General features: G+C 42.4%; 1 protein-coding gene across 1 annotated transcript; it reads right to left on the bottom strand.

Moving 5' to 3' along the window:
• Positions 1–3,768: 3,768 nt before the first annotated feature.
• Positions 3,769–13,176, bottom strand: LOC124132239 (translocon-associated protein subunit gamma-like). Its single transcript, XM_046496031.2, has 5 exons — positions 13,000–13,176; positions 12,207–12,333; positions 8,640–8,732; positions 6,467–6,598; positions 3,769–3,945 (listed from the first exon to the last, which is right to left on the bottom strand). Exons 1-5 carry the CDS (start codon positions 13,130–13,132, stop codon positions 3,879–3,881), a joined length of 552 nt encoding a protein of 183 aa, XP_046351987.1. The 5' UTR covers positions 13,133–13,176; the 3' UTR covers positions 3,769–3,878.
• Between the last annotated feature and the right edge of the window lie 4,566 nt (positions 13,177–17,742).

The following is a 17,742-nucleotide window of genomic DNA, read 5'->3' as shown; positions in this document are numbered from 1 at the left end:
GTGCACCAGGTATGTGTATGTCCACCCTGTTGTGCACCAGGTATGTGTATGCCACCCTGTTGTGCACCAGGTATGTGTATGTCCACCCTGTTGTGCACCAGGTATGTGTATGTCCACCCTATTGTGGACCAGGTATGTGTATGTCCACCCTGTTGTGGAACAGGTATGTGTATTTCCACCCTATTGTGCACCAGGTATGTGTATGTCCACCCTATTGTGGAACAGGTATGTGTATGTCCACCCTATTGTGCACCATGTATGTGTATGTCCACCAGGTATGTGTATGTCCACCCTATTGTGCACCAGGTATGTGTATGTCCACCAGGTATGTGTATGTCCACCCTATTGTGCACCATGTATGTGTATGTGCACCAGGTATGTGTATGTCCACCCTGTTGTGCACCAGGTATGTGTATGTCCATCCTGTTGTGCACCAGGTATGTGTATGTCCACCTTCTTGTGCGCCAGGTATGTGTATGTCCACCCTATTGTGCACCAGGTATGTGTATGTCCACTCTACTGTGCACCAGGTATGTGTATGTCCACTCTACTGTGCACCAGGTATGTGTATGTCCACTCTACTGTGCACCAGGTATGTGTATGTCCACTCTACTGTGCACCAGGTATGTGTATGTCCACTCTACTGTGCACCAGGTATGTGTATGTCCACCCTATTGTGCACAAGGTATGTCCACCCTAATGTGCACCAGGTATGTGTATGTCCACCCTACTGTGCACCAGGTATGTGTATGTCCACCCTACTGTGCACAAGGTATGTCCACCCTAATGTGCACCAGGTATGTGTATGTCCACCCTACTGTGCACCAGGTATGTGTATGTCCACTCTACTGTGCACCAGGTATGTGTATGTCCACTCTACTGTGCACCAGGTATGTCCACCCTAATGTGCACCAGGTATGTGTATGTCCACCCTACTGTGCACCAGGTATGTGTATGTCCACCCTATTGTGGACCAGGTATGTGTATGTCCACCCTGTTGTGCACCAGGTATGTGTATGTCCACCCTATTTGTGCACCAAGTATGTGTATGTCCACTCTACTGTGCACCAGGTATGTGTATGTCCACTCTACTGTGCACCAGGTATGTGTATGTCCACTCTACTGTGCACCAGGTATGTGTATGTCCACTCTACTGTGCACCAGGTATGTGTATGTCCACTCTACTGTGCACCAGGTATGTGTATGTCCACTCTACTGTGCACCAGGTATGTGTATGTCCACCCTACTGTGCACCAGGTATGTGTATGTCCACTCTACTGTGCACCAGGTATGTGTATGTCCACTCTACTGTGCACCAGGTATGTGTATGTCCACCCTACTGTGCACCAGGTATGTGTATGTCCACTCTACTGTGCACCAGGTATGTGTATGTCCACTCTACTGTGCACCAGGTATGTGTATGTCCACTCTACTGTGCACCAGGTATGTGTATGTCCACTCTACTGTGCACCAGGTATGTGTATGTCCACTCTACTGTGCACCAGGTATGTGTATGTCCACCCTACTGTGCACCAGGTATGTGTATGTCCACTCTACTGTGCACCAGGTATGTGTATGTCCACTCTACTGTGCACCAGGTATGTCCACCCTAATGTGCACCAGGTATGTGTATGTCCTTCCTGTTGTGCGCCAGGTATGTGTATGTCCACCCTGTTGTGCACCAGGTATGTGTATGTCCACCCTATTGTGCACCAGGTATGTGTATGTCCACCCTATTGTGGACCAGGTATGTGTATGTCCACCCTATTGTGGAACAGGTATGTGTATGTCCACCCTGTTGTGCACCAGGTATGTGTATGTCCACCCTGTTGTGCACCAGGTATGTGTATGTCCACCCTATTGTGCACCAGGTATGTGTATGTCCACCCTTTTGTGGAACAGGTATGTGTATGTCCACCCTATTGTGCACCAGGTATGTGTATGTCCACCCTATTGTGGAACAGGTATGTGTATGTCCACCCTGTTGCGCACCAGGTATGTGTATGTCCACCCTATTGTGCACCCGTTATGTGTATGTCCACCCTATTGTGCACCAGGTATGTGTATGTCCACCCTATTGTGCACCAGGTATGTGTATGTCCACCCTATTGTGCACCAGGTATGTGTATGTCCACCCTATTGTGGAACAGGTATGTGTATGTCCACCCTATTGTGCACCAGGTATGTGTATGTCCACCCTATTGTGCACCAGGTATGTGTATGTCCACCCTATTGTGGAACAGGTATGTGTATGTCCACCCTGTTGCGCACCAGGTATGTGTATGTCCACCCTATTGTGCACCAGGTATGTGTATGTCCACCCTATTGTGCACCAGGTATGTGTATGTCCACCCTATTGTGCACCAGGTATGTGTATGTCCACCCTATTGTGGAACAGGTATGTGTATGTCCACCCTGTTGTGCACCAGGTATGTGTATGTCCACCCTGTTGTGCACCAGGTATGTGTATGTCCACCCTATTGTGCACCAGGTATGTGTATGTCCACCAGGTATGTGTATGTCCACCCTTTTGTGGAACAGGTATGTGTATGTCCACCCTATTGTGCACCAGGTATGTGTATGTCCACCCTATTGTGGAACAGGTATGTGTATGTCCACCCTGTTGCGCACCAGGTATGTGTATGTCCATCCTATTGTGCACCAGGTATGTGTATGTCCACCCTATTGTGCACCAGGTATGTGTATGTCCACCCTATTGTGCACCAGGTATGTGTATGTCCACCCTATTGTGCACCAGGTATGTGTATGTCCACCCTGTTGTGACCAGGTATGTTCACCCTGTTGTGCACCAGGTATGCACACGAGGTATGTTCACCAGGTACGTGTATGTCCTTGCAAAGTATACCAGGTCATGCAACAGATGACATCCTTACCAGGTCAGCTTGCTGAGGGGGTCAACCTCTTTGGTCATGTGGACAAGGCATCCGACCATGAATCAGAAGGTCCATGGTTCGAATCCAATCAAGGGACTCAGACATTTTATGTCTTCTACATTCGCGGCCAATGTGGAGCTGAGCATATTCATGATAAACACAGTAAGTCTCCGTACCCTAACATATGGCCTGGGACGTGCCTTCTGTTGAATGGGGAAACTTGCTGATGGGGCTAACCACTTTCGTAATGTGGGCAAGGCATCCAACCTTGGTTCAAATCCTATCACAGGACATGGAAATTTTACAGCCATTTCACTTACTGATCATATGCCTTGAATGATGGGGCCTATTACATACTTTGTACCCACAATGTTGGTACTGAAAATGTTTTAATGTTGAAGAATTGTTGAGGCAGACGAGACATTCATAATGTCTTTTTATACAAAACAAACTTCTGTTGCAATTGGGATTTCAAATTTCTATTTGGTATATTTTTTTTAAAATCAAGCATAAAACTAAAAGGCTTACAAAACAAAAAATAGTTAAAGAAAGGGATTTGCTATCAAACAGTTCTTGGAAAAGCTTGTTCCAGTTTTGTCAGCCATAACTGAATGATATATCGAATATGACAATTTCAATCCGTCAAGTTCATCTTCAAGATCATAGTATATATACTTGGCTTACATTGGCAGGCAATTGTTATCACAGCTGAAACTCAATTTGGTACAACTGCACGCCATGTGTCTTCAACAGATATGCAGAGCACCTGCTGAACTGATCCAACCTATTCTAAACGTATCCCTGGATGAATACATCACTGTAACCCGAACATCTCAATTCCCCCCCACCAGGAAGAAAAACAGACACACAAGCGTTTGTAAATAAATGAGTAAAATGTTTTATTTTTTACTTGAAACCATATGTATGACATTTGATAAATTTCTATTTCTGGAACATCATGATGAAATAGCTGTTGGTGACCTTTTACTTCGAGCTGGTGGAAAACAGAGCCAGCAGACCTGCCGAGGCGCCCACGGAAACCACATAATTCCTTGCAGGTTGTCAAGGAAACAAATCAGTGGAAATACATAGAAAAGAGTAAGAAGATGAATGAAATGAGACATTCAGACTTAAGTTAGTCATATTTTTGGCCAACTGGTTGTTGATACAAAAATACATGCCAGCTGAGGACCTTTCACTTGTTTCATATAACATTACAAAGAGTGCCTGGTTCAAACACTGCTTTGAACAGAATTTCAGTCATATCACAATGTCACAGATTAATCAGGAAGAAAGCCTCAGTTATGTATGATATGTAGACAATACACTCTGGTGAAATCAAAGTATTGGTGCTGACAAACCAAGGATCTCAATGGCAGAGTCTGGTTGTCAGGCTGATTCTTGTTGCAAGTCAAAGGGAGGAACTCTTCACCGCGAGTTGTGTTACCTCATGCCAGTGGTCAGTTGTCTCCAGAAGATGACTATAACAGTCCCGTTACCACCCTTGCCAGGAATTCCGGAGTTATATTTTGGCTGGACTAACGAGTCTATGCATAGTCCAAACAAAATGGTGTAAAAACTAGAGATCCAGTTCGTAAACAACATGGATTTTAACATGACGATTTGCAAAGCAGGATTTGCAAAGCATGTGTACCGCCAACTAGGCGTCCACAGATATTTTGCACATCTTTTCCTGTTTTTTTATCAAGGTGCTCAAGTGATTTGATGTACCTTGTGAGGTAGGACCCGTTATATTACAATATAGATCTTAATTATCCATCAGATCGTATTTACTGGGCTCCGCCATTTTGATTGAAGCAAATACCAATATGGGAGGTGAAATCTGATTGGTCAAAATTTGTCTGTTTGTTGTTTAATGCCGCACTCAGCAATATTCCAGCTATACAACAGCAGTCAGTAAATAATCAAGTCTGGACCAGACAATCCATGGATTGACATCATGAGCATCAATCTACACAATAGGGACATGAAGACATGCATCAACCAAGTTTAAAGTTGCACTGGACAATGTTCCATCTATTTGACAGTGGCCTGTAAAAAATCAAACATGGACCAGACACTCCAGTGCTTGATGTTGTGAGCAATGATCCATGCTGTCGAGGTACGACGCACCGAATCTGACCATCTGACGCATGAAGTTGGCTCTTCCAAGAAATAGGCAGGTGGGGAGCAGTTCTGACCCATCATCCCCAAGGGGTGCTTCATATAAGTAAACAATGTGACAAGTATGCTGCACAGAGAACTTCTCTCTACTGTGCCATTACCACCTTAACCAAGACACTAAACTTCAAGGAATTTCTAAAGCCTGATAAATCGCATAAACCTCTTTGCCACTGATTATTGCACTCATATTGTGACTGTATACATGCACAGGTGTGTAGCTGCTTGTTCCAGTCCGGACTGACTGATTTTATAGCGCTAGCCCACTGAGATGCCATACTGTAGTATGAATACCCCACTCAGACACGGTATACTCTCTGAGCCGACCAGTCCTTGTTTTAGCCCCTTATGCTGCAATGCACAGGACACTGATCATGTGCTCAAGTGCTGAATGACAATGCCCTAAAATGTAGCCTGGCAATGGTAAGCTTAGAGGGTTTTATGTGATGCACAAATGTAGAGAATGGATGCACAAAACGCCAATACTTTGTCCCAGTCAAGGTTGCCATTGCCAGGCAATATCCTTGGCAGGACATATTCATTCATCACTTCAGTACCTACAACGCACCAAGACCAGTAATGGCTGTCTGTTACTCCATCCATCAAGCATGAGTGAGTGAGTGAGTATGGTTTTGCGCCGCTTTCAGCAATATTCCAGCAATATCAAGGCGGGGGACACCAGAAATGGTCTTCACACACAACGTACCCATGTTGGGAATCGGCGTTACGAGCTAATGCTTCAACCACCAGGCTACCCGATCGCCCCCATCAAGCCAATCTCATTAAAAATCAAATCTTAGTTCTCGCTACCGCTAAACAAAGATCGGAGGACATCCCATTACGGGTCACGTCAGACCTACTTTGCGCGAACTTTGACCGACCAATTAGAAGGCAGCTTTCTCGTGCTTTTCGGTACTTATTTCAAATTGGCGACTACGCTTCGAAACATATTTGGACAAATTCTGGATTACAAATTTGAAACCTAAACGAAAGAACACTCTGGAATGTCTAATAGATGGTCTAGATTGTATGGGTTCAGTCGTTTAACTCGTAACTATCGTTCGGAAAACACCTCGTGTTAAAGTTTTCGAGGTTGTATGATTAGAAATCACATTCCGACTGTCACTTTCATGATCTGGTAAGCGACGCTCTGATTGGTCGGATGAAAGGTCGTTCTGACGTGACCCCTAATGGGATGTCTTCAGATCTTTGTTTAGCGGTAGCGAGAACTAAGGTCTGATTTTAATGAGATTGCTCTCATATTGCCAGCAAGAACCCTTAGAATTATTTATTGGTGGCCCTCTGGACCCCAGCTTTGGTATGTCACCCTGCACAACCACACACCCTCATCAACACTCAATGTTCGGTGTACAGAAAACAAGAAAGGATACAGATTGGGGTTGAAGTTTTTCAGGGCGTAGAACGACACCACTATCAGCAACACGAGGTAGAGGGCGTTGTTGTAGAAAATGGAAAAAGTTGTAGCTTCGTAGTCAGCAACTTCATTTTTCTTCCAAAGGATTCTGGAACAGTAATGTATGAACATTAGCCACATTACCTTGGTAGCTAGTATGTATCAACAGATTCATGAACATTTACAGCAGGTTATCAATGAAATAGTCATCTAATCCTGTGATCAGCAACATCCCCACTGTCATCACCTACATCACCACTGTCACTACTGTCATCACCTACATCACTACTGTCATCACCTACATCACCACTGTCACCACCTACATCACCAGTGTCATCACCTACATCACCACTGTCATCACCACTGTCATCACCTACATCACCACTGTCATCACCTACATCACCTACATCACCAGTGTCATCACCACTGTCACTACTGTCATCACCTACATCACCACTGTCATCACCTACATCACCACTGTCACCACTGTCATCACCTACATCACCACTGTCATCACCTACATCACCACTGTCATCACCTACATCACCACTGTCATCACCTACATCACCACTGTCATCACCTACATCACCACTGTCATCACCTACATCACCACTGTCATCACCTACATCACCACTGTCATCACCTACATCAGCACTGTCATCACCTACATCACCACTGTCACTACTGTCATCACCTACATCACCACTGTCATCACCTACATCACCACTGTCATCACCTACATCACCACTGTCACTACTGTCATCACCTACATCAGCACTGTCATCACCTACATCACTACTGTCATCACCTACATCACCACTGTCACTACTGTCATCACCTACATCAGCACTGTCATCACCTACATCACTACTGTCATCACCTACATCACCACTGTCATCGCCTACATCACCACTGTCACTACCGTCATCACCTACATCAGCACTGTCATCACCTACATCACCACTGTCACTACTGTCATCACCTACATCACTACTGTCATCACCTACATCACCACTGTCACTACCGTCATCACCTACATCAGCACTGTCATCACCTACATCAGCACTGTCATCACCTACATCACCACTGTCACTACTGTCATCACCTACATCACTACTGTCATCACCTACATCACTACTGTCATCACCTACATCACCACTGTCATCACCTACATCACCACTGTCACTACCGTCATCACCTACATCAGCACTGTCATCACCTACATCAGCACTGTCACACCTACATCACCACTGTCATCACCTACATCACCACTGTCATCACCTACATCACCACTGTCATCACCTACATCACCACTGTCATCGCCTACATCACCACTGTCATCACCTACATCACCACTGTCATCGCCTACATCACCACTGTCATCACCTACATCACCACTGTCATCGCCTACATCACCACTGTCATCACCTACATCACCACTGTCATCACCTACATCACCACTGTCATCGCCTACATCACCACTGTCATCACCTACATCACCACTGTCATCACCTACATCACCACTGTCACCACCGTCATCACCTACATCACCACTGTCATCACCTACATCACCACTGTCATCACCTACATCACCACTGTCATCACCTACATCACCACTGTCATCACCTACATCACCACTGTCATCACCTACATCAGCACTGTCATCACCTACATCACCACTGTCATCACCTACATCACCACTGTCATCGCCTACATCACCACTGTCATCACCTACATCACCACTGTCATCACCTACATCACCACTGTCATCACCTACATCACCACTGTCATCGCCTACATCACCACTGTCATCACCTACATCACCACTGTCATCACCTACATCACCACTGTCATCACCTACATCACCACTGTCATCACCTACATCACCACTGTCATCGCCTACATCACCACTGTCATCACCTACATCACCACTGTCATCACCTACATCACCACTGTCATCACCTACATCACCAGTGTCATCGTCTACATCACCACTGTCATCGCCTACATCACCACTTTTATCGCCAACACCATCAACGTCACTGCCTACATCAATATTATTGCCTACATAGTATATGTAATCGCAAACATGACCACTGCCATCCCCTACGTAACCACTGTTGTCACCAACATCATCACCTGTACCTCACCTCTCATCCTTCTCCTTCTTGGTCATCTTCTTGTCATCAGCCAGCTTCTTCATCAGCTCCCGGGACACAGCCTCCTCCCTTTTCAATGCAACTCTGAAACAACATCATTCTTTTGCTGCATTTGTAAACAAACTCAACAAGATCACAGTTTCATTACCATCGACAACCCCCCTGATGATACACCTGTCTCCTGCTGTACCACCAAGCAAGGCAAACAAAATTGTTGAAGCCAGCTTAACTTCATGAACCACTTATTCCAAATAACATCAGACACTGTAAATAATCAGACTCTAGTTACCATGGTTATGGTACCTAGTCAAAATACCAAAGTGCCTTACTGAAAGAATGAGATGAAATTGGGTTTAACTAGGCTGGAATTATGGAGTTATATTTTGGCTGTATTACTGAGTTTGTGCACAGTCCAATTAAATCCCTTAACGATATCGACATCAAGTTCACAAACAACATGGCAACTGCCGTGCCAAATTCGTCTAATCGCAGGATTTGCAGAGCATGTGTACTGTCAACTGAGCGTCAACACATATTTTCAAAATCTTTTCATGTTTTTGACGAAGGTGCACAAGTGATCTGATGCACTTCACGGGGTAAAGCCTGTTTTATTACAATAAAGATCTTTATTATGGATGAGATAATATGAGCACCTCCATTTTGTATGAAGCAAGTGATATGAGAGGTGGAATTTGATTGGTCAAGAGGAGGGACATTGAAAGGACATAACTCATATTAGCCACTGGTGGTGCTACAAATACAATCGAGACCAGAAATTCCAACCAAGTTCAGCAAGGATGGAAATTGGACTTTTACAGTCAGTTAACTCCCCTGCCTTAGGAAGATGATAATAATGTGACAGATCATCTGATACCATGTTGCAGTTTAACATGGATACCCCACTGACAATCTACTGACTTCATTCAACTGTATGCCAGGTACGACAACACCAACACCATCTCTAAACGTCTTTTGGTATGACGTGGCCTGGGGATTCTGCAGACGCTCTATCAACAAGCCCCAAAAGGCAGTTGTTATTACAAGAGGCATGAAACATACTTGGGCCTCAGAGTACAATTATTTCCCTTAAGAGTCATTGGCTCCTAACAACAGTTTTCAGGAAGACAATGTGAAATTAAAGAAGCCATGTGAAAAAGGAAGCAAACTTTAAGATTATGGTCAGTAATGTATGATACTGTTAAAACAAATCAAATCTGCATAACTGAAGCAATACCGATTCCTACCTTTGGTTCAACAAACTTTGTTGTTTATTATGTTGTTGCAAATACTTGACAAGATTATCAATTATTTCTTTTACCTCACAATTTTCATGATGATCTTTAGATTTTTAGAGTGAAATTTTAGTTCAGTCAATCAGTATTTATAAATGTATTGTATTTCTGTCCCTAATATTATGCGGTTAGGGATATCAGGTCGCCAGCTTGATTTTGTGGAATTAGTTGCAACTTTGAGGCCTGAGTGTTGTTTAACACCGCTGTCAGCAATGTGTCAGCAACGAATGTGTCAGCAACATCCAGCAGCCTGTATGTAATGGGAGTCTGGACCACACAAACCAGTGACTAAATGTATGAGGACCACCACAATGTTATAACATGAGTCAGGGCAGCAGGTCTGACCATCTGATCCTCTCTGGTAGGCTCCTAATAGCAATCTGTGCCCCAGCCCGAAATTGTCTCTTGGCAACTACCATATTTGACATAATAAACGCCCAGGGCGCTCTCAAAATTAGAAATAGGGGGCTGTTATTAGAATATTATTTTGGTGAAAAAAAGAGAGTTGAAAGATAAAATTCCTGGTTTATGCTGACAGCCTGAAATGTTTATATGCGACAGATATATTTTTCCAGAATTTAATTGCCAATAATTAAGGGTGCATATAACACGAGTGCATATTATACGCGAATAACTAAGTCTTTTGTACATTGATCAATCGGAAGGGATGCTAATTGGGATTGTTCACTAGCCAATATATTAGCAAATATCGCAGTGGGCGCTTATTACAGAGGGGTGCTTATTACGTCGAATACAGTATTTCAGATTTCTATATGGACTATGATCAGTTGATTGTACAAGACCAAACAAAATACCACTGTGATTAAATCCTTGGCTGTACCATAACTACAAGCATGTGACACTTGGGGGGGGGGGGTATAAGGTTGTACCCAGACTTTTACCCGAGTGTACCCGATTTTGGAAGTAGTGCAAAAGTCTATGTCGTAAATGTATCCATGATCGGGGTTCACTGCCTTCTACATGGCTGCTCCCATCAGAATTCCATTGAGAGTTAGTAAAACCACACTTTCATTGTGTGCAATCTAAAGTACTTACAGTATGTGACTCTGCCTTACTTTAGGGTTTTACCTTGACCTCATTGGAAAGAGGTTACTGTCAGACACTAAAAATAGTGCAATGTAGCAATTATTTCAAACGTAAACAGACATTTGTCATCAGAGACAGTGGATGGGAAAGAAATGTCTAAGCAACAGTCAAACCTCGATGTGTCAACCTCGTGGGGAACTGGGGAATAGTTCGAAATATCCGGGGTTCTAGTCATCAGGGGAATTTTAGCCTTATTTTGGGTACTTGTGTCTCTCAAATGTGTTCGAGACAACCAGGAATTTGACACATCCAAGTTCAACTGTATATGTATTTTATTTTCTGATGGTTGATTTTGGCTCTGTTAGCTCAAATATGTAAACTTAACAAATATTAAGAAATGGGATTCGGACCCCATTATCATCCACAAATATGTATGAATGTGCGGAAACAGGCACAGTATAAATATCCATTATTATTTTACCTAGACCGCAACAAATAGTTTGAGATAACCTCAGTGGGGTTTGAGATCAGCACAATCAACAGTCTGGGGCTCAATTATCTCTCACCATTCCTATGATAAATAATGAATCTTTTAATACCTTGCCTTTGTTAATGCACATGATTATCATGATGATGAGGATAACCATTTTTGTTTGTTGTTAAACTCAGCTCTCATCAATATTTCAGCTATATGACGGCAGTCTACAAATAATCGAGTCTGGACTAGACTATCCAGTAATTGACATCACGAGCTTCAATCTATGCAATTGGGTTACAATAACAAGCATCAACCAAGTCGGCAAGCATGACCACCTAATCTTGTTTGTTTCTTCTTATAGCAAGCATGGGTTGCTGAAGACCTATTAAAATTCTCCACCCGGATCTTCACGGGTCATAACCATTTTCAATGTCCTGGGAGACTAAACTTGGATATTTTTCAAGTGGAAAAAGAATTACAAAATATTTGGGTTTCGCTTCACATGACTAGATAACCATGTCTGGATATGGTTCATTTGCAGTTCTTGAAAAAAAGTTCAAGGTTTGAAGAAAAGAAAATTGAGCACTGTTGTGTTGTCCCTTATATTTAACCTTGTTACTCATTCAAACTGAACTACTGTTTCTGTGCTCAATTTCTCACTCAAGTTCTATGATTTAAAAAGGTATTACCTAATAGCTCTGTGAAAATGTTTGTCTAACAATGCAAACTGAGTGTACTTACTTGTGCTTTAAAACAAACTTGACATTTTTGTAAGCAAAAGCTACAAAATAGGTGCTGACAAGAGACATGGCTGCGAACAGGATCCCTGACTGATATAGATCCATCTGGTGAATCCTCCAGAACAGCCCTGGAAAAACAAAATGCATATGTAGTAATTGTTCTTGTCTATATTTATCATCTTTATCACTTACAACTGGAACCACAGGAGTAAAACATTTATACATCCTTGTACAAGGTCCCAAGGTGTCTTAAATTTCAGTGCCACACTCAAAGTACGGGGCGTTTGTGATATTGACCACTATGCTCTTGTATCAATATGAGTTGCCATAGGCTTGGAACGTAATCATCATGTAACACCTTGTATATTTACCAAATACTGCATGTTTTGTAAATACAACAAAGCTCACAGTATAATTATACATATGCGATCCTTCTTTCCTCCGTCAAGTGTACAAAATTATAACATTGTTCATAATATGGCTATCATGTCCTCTAAATACAGATGATAAATGAAACACATCTGGCAGATAGGCTTTAAACAGTGATCGAAAACGGGACGCACCTCCATTTTCAACACTGTTCCAAGTCCATTTCTTGTGATAACTCAAAGAGACACGGTTTTATGGAGAGCAAAAAATAAACAGATTCTTCATAACAAATGTTGGACAAATTCTGAGATCAACCAAAACAGACATTGTGATCAGATAGAGGAGTATCTACAACAGGAAGTCTGTAGCCGGTGTCAACGTGGCACGTGTACGCTACATTTTAACGAAATCGGGGTAATACTTACAAATAGGGATGGCAGAAACGATTAACGCATTTCCATAGAACAAGGCTGATGATTTTGTTGATACATTTCTGCTGAAATCTTGAAGGAGAAGTTCTTCCTCGCGGGAGAGCTTGGCTGTCTTTCCTCCTGCCATCTTGACAATATTTTGTGAAAGGTCGGTGCGACTCGAGTGACGCGTCACTAAAGGGAAATAATCAGTACTTCTGGATGTAAGCCCGCTAAAATATTTATTTCCAAATGCCCTCTGGACACAAGTGTCATCAGCCAGTCTCTGTGCGGCAATCAAGAACGTGACTACTGTTTATGGCCGCAGCTTTATCCGAAACAAACACTCGTTATCCCTCTTATAAACATAAATCTCTAAAAATGTGATAGAAACAAAAATAAGCAAATCAACGTTGAACATTTTATATCAGAGAACACATATACTGTACCAGTCGGTCTGTGTGTTTAATAATATCACAATATTATAAGATTTTGTTTAGAATAGAAAGTCATGAAAATATGTGCGATAAGGTAAACCACTATTATACACACACATCATAGAAAACATACGGAAAATAAATAAATAAGATTAATTTAAAATATTTTGTTGTAAATCTTTGAACTTACACATTTCAGTATATTAAGCAAGCACATTTCAAATACAGTATATGAATTAACTAACGATTTATTTATTTGTATTTCGATGTACTGAATCATTTAAAAATAATATATATGTGTACATCTTATGACTGCGAGGTTTTTTCTACCAGGTAATTACTTAATGGTTTACCATAACTTTTAACAGTTCTTATTTGTTTTATCTGTTGCATTGGAAGGCCAAATTATTTATTTGTATTCCTTATATAAATGGGTCATTATTTATCAAGAAAACAATGTAAATCTACTGCACTATGAACGAGATTCTCATACAAATCTCCTAATACTTAAAGCTGGCCCTAGGCGCCGTTTGAGGCACCCATTCAGATGTAGCCCTATAATAATATATTACCCACCAGTAAACCCCAGCCCTGCATCTGGGAAGCACCTGCTGTTGATTTATTGCATCCCACGTGATCATTCCCTGGGGGTAGAAGCTTGACAAAACAATGAGACTTGTCACTGCCGGGTAGGAAGTAACTGCGACACTTTGAATCAGTGTCAAAACTATGTGTGATATAAACACGCGTCGGAATACTGTCTGGAAGAGAATAGCGAAGTGAGAATAGACAGGGTCAACGATAAATATCGAATGTTAAATACAAATTTGGTGAGGTAAAAAGTAAGTCGAAAGAGACAAAACAAATTGTTATATCTATATGCTGCAATTATTTCTCACATGGTACGGTGTTCTATAGAATGTTCTACCACACTTCCCGTTCACAATTACACATGCAAACTGATGCTTACAATATCTCACACAATACTGTTATACCTACGCCAATTCTACCACGCGTCATACGTATCAGACGGACATCAAAACACACACCCATTCTTATCTCACACAATAAGGTCATACTTGAGCCAATTCTACCACGCGTCATACGTATCAGACGTACATCAAAACACACACCCATGCTTATCTCACACAATAAGGTCATACTTGAGCCAATTCTACCACGCGTCATACGTATCAGACGTACATCAAAACACACACCCATGCTTATCTCACACAATACTGTTATACCTACGCCAATTATACCACGTGTCATACGTATCATAAGTACATCAAAACACACACCCATGCTTATCTCACACAATACTGTTATACCTACGCCAATTATACCACGCGTCATACGTATCAGACGGACATCAAAACACACACGCATGCTTATCCCACACAATACTGTCATACCTACGCCAATTATACCACGCGTCATACGTATCAGACGGACATCAAAACACACACCCATGCTTATCTCACACAATACGGTCATACTTGAGCCAATTATACCACGCGTCATACGTATCAGACGGACATCAAAACACACACGCATGCTTATCTCACACAATACGGTCATACTTGAGCCAATTCTACCACGCGTCATAGTATCAGACATACATCAAAACACACACCCATGCTTATCTCACACAATACTGTTATACCTACGCCAATTATACCACGCGTCATACGTATCAGACGGACATCAAAACACACACGCATTCTTATCCCACACAATACTGTCATACCTACGCCAATTATACCACGCGTCATACGTATCAGACGGACATCAAAACACACACCCATGCTTATCTCACACAATACTGTTATACCTACACCAACTATACCACGCGTCATACGTATCAGACGTACATCAAAACACATACCCATGCTTATCTCACACAATACTGTTATACCTACGCCAAATATACCACGCGTCATGCGTATCAGACGTACATCAAAACACACACCCATGCTTATCCCACACAATACTGTCATACCTACGCCAATTATACAACGCGTCATACGTATCAGACGTACATCAAAACACACACCCATGCTTATACCACACAATACTGTTATACCTACGCCAATTATACAACGCGTCATACGTATCAGACGTACATCAAAACACACACCCATGCTTATCCCACACAATACTGTCATACCTACGCCAATTATACAACGCGTCATACGTATCAGACGTACATCAAAACACACACCCATGCTTATCCCACACAATACTGTCATACCTACGCCAATTATACCACGCGTCATACGTATCAGACGTACATCAAAACACAAACCCATGCTTATCCCACACAATACTGTTATACCTACGTCAATTCTACCACGCGTCATACGTATCAGACGGACATCAAAACACACACGCATGCTTATCCCACACAATACTGTCATACCTACGCCAATTCTACCACGCGTCATACGTATCAGACATACATCAAAACACAAACCCATGCTTATCCCACACAATACTGTTATACCTACGCCAATTATACCACGTGTCATACGTATCATAAGTACATCAAAACACACACCCATGCTTATCTCACACAATACTGTTATACCTACGCCAATTATACCACGCGTCATACGTATCAGACGGACATCAAAACACACACGCATGCTTATCCCACACAATACTGTCATACCTACGCCAATTATACCACGCGTCATACGTATCAGACGGACATCAAAACACACACCCATGCTTATCTCACACAATACGGTCATACTTGAGCCAATTATACCACGCGTCATACGTATCAGACGGACATCAAAACACACACGCATGCTTATCTCACACAATACGGTCATACTTGAGCCAATTCTACCACGCGTCATAGTATCAGACATACATCAAAACACACACCCATGCTTATCTCACACAATACTGTTATACCTACGCCAATTATACCACGCGTCATACGTATCAGACGGACATCAAAACACACACGCATTCTTATCCCACACAATACTGTCATACCTACGCCAATTATACCACGCGTCATACGTATCAGACGGACATCAAAACACACACCCATGCTTATCTCACACAATACTGTTATACCTACACCAACTATACCACGCGTCATACGTATCAGACGTACATCAAAACACATACCCATGCTTATCTCACACAATACTGTTATACCTACGCCAAATATACCACGCGTCATGCGTATCAGACGTACATCAAAACACACACCCATGCTTATCCCACACAATACTGTCATACCTACGCCAATTATACAACGCGTCATACGTATCAGACGTACATCAAAACACACACCCATGCTTATACCACACAATACTGTTATACCTACGCCAATTATACAACGCGTCATACGTATCAGACGTACATCAAAACACACACCCATGCTTATCCCACACAATACTGTCATACCTACGCCAATTATACAACGCGTCATACGTATCAGACGTACATCAAAACACACACCCATGCTTATCCCACACAATACTGTCATACCTACGCCAATTATACCACGCGTCATACGTATCAGACGTACATCAAAACACAAACCCATGCTTATCCCACACAATACTGTTATACCTACGTCAATTCTACCACGCGTCATACGTATCAGACGGACATCAAAACACACACGCATGCTTATCCCACACAATACTGTCATACCTACGCCAATTCTACCACGCGTCATACGTATCAGACATACATCAAAACACAAACCCATGCTTATCCCACACAATACTGTTATACCTACGCCAATTATACCACGCGTCATACGTATCAGACGTACATCAAAACACACACCCATGCTTATCCCACACAATACTGTTATACCTACGCCAATTATACAACGCGTCATACGTATCAGACGTACATCAAAACACACCCCCACCCTTATCTCACACAATACTGTTATACCTACGCCAATTATACCACGCGTCATACGTATCAGACGTACATCAAAACACACCCCCATGCTTATCCCACACAATACTGTCATACCTACGCCAATTCTACCACGCGTCATACGTATCAGACGGACATCAAAACACACACCCATGCTTATCTCACACAATAAGATCATACTTGAGCCAATTCTACCACGCGTCATACGTATCAGACGTACATCAAAACACACACCCATGCTTATCCCACACAATACTGTTATACCTACGCCAATTATACCACGCGTCATACGTATCAGACGTACATCAAAACACACACCCACCCTTATCTCACACAATACTGTTATACCTACGCCAATTATACCACGCGTCATACGTATCAGACGTACATCAAAACACAC

This window comes from Haliotis rufescens, unplaced genomic scaffold, assembly GCF_023055435.1.
Source record: "Haliotis rufescens isolate VD_foot unplaced genomic scaffold, xgHalRufe1.0.p SCAF_13, whole genome shotgun sequence".
NCBI lineage: Eukaryota > Metazoa > Mollusca > Gastropoda > Lepetellida > Haliotidae > Haliotis > Haliotis rufescens.
This window is presented reverse-complemented; position numbering and strand designations above follow the sequence as displayed.

What these genes read in the sequence shown, in the direction of transcription:
- LOC124132239 (XM_046496031.2), bottom strand. Translation starts at nt 13,132, where the DNA reads ATGGCAGGAGGAAAGACAGCCAAGCTCTCCCGCGAGGAAGAACTTCTC. An exon ending in CGTTTCTGCCATCCCTATTT is followed by an intron (nt 12,334 to 12,999) that starts GTAAGTATTACC and finishes TTGTTTTTCCAG; the next exon opens with GGCTGTTCTGGAGGATTCAC. An exon ending in AAGTTTGTTTTAAAGCACAA is followed by an intron (nt 8,733 to 12,206) that starts GTAAGTACACTC and finishes ATGTTGTTTCAG; the next exon opens with AGTTGCATTGAAAAGGGAGG.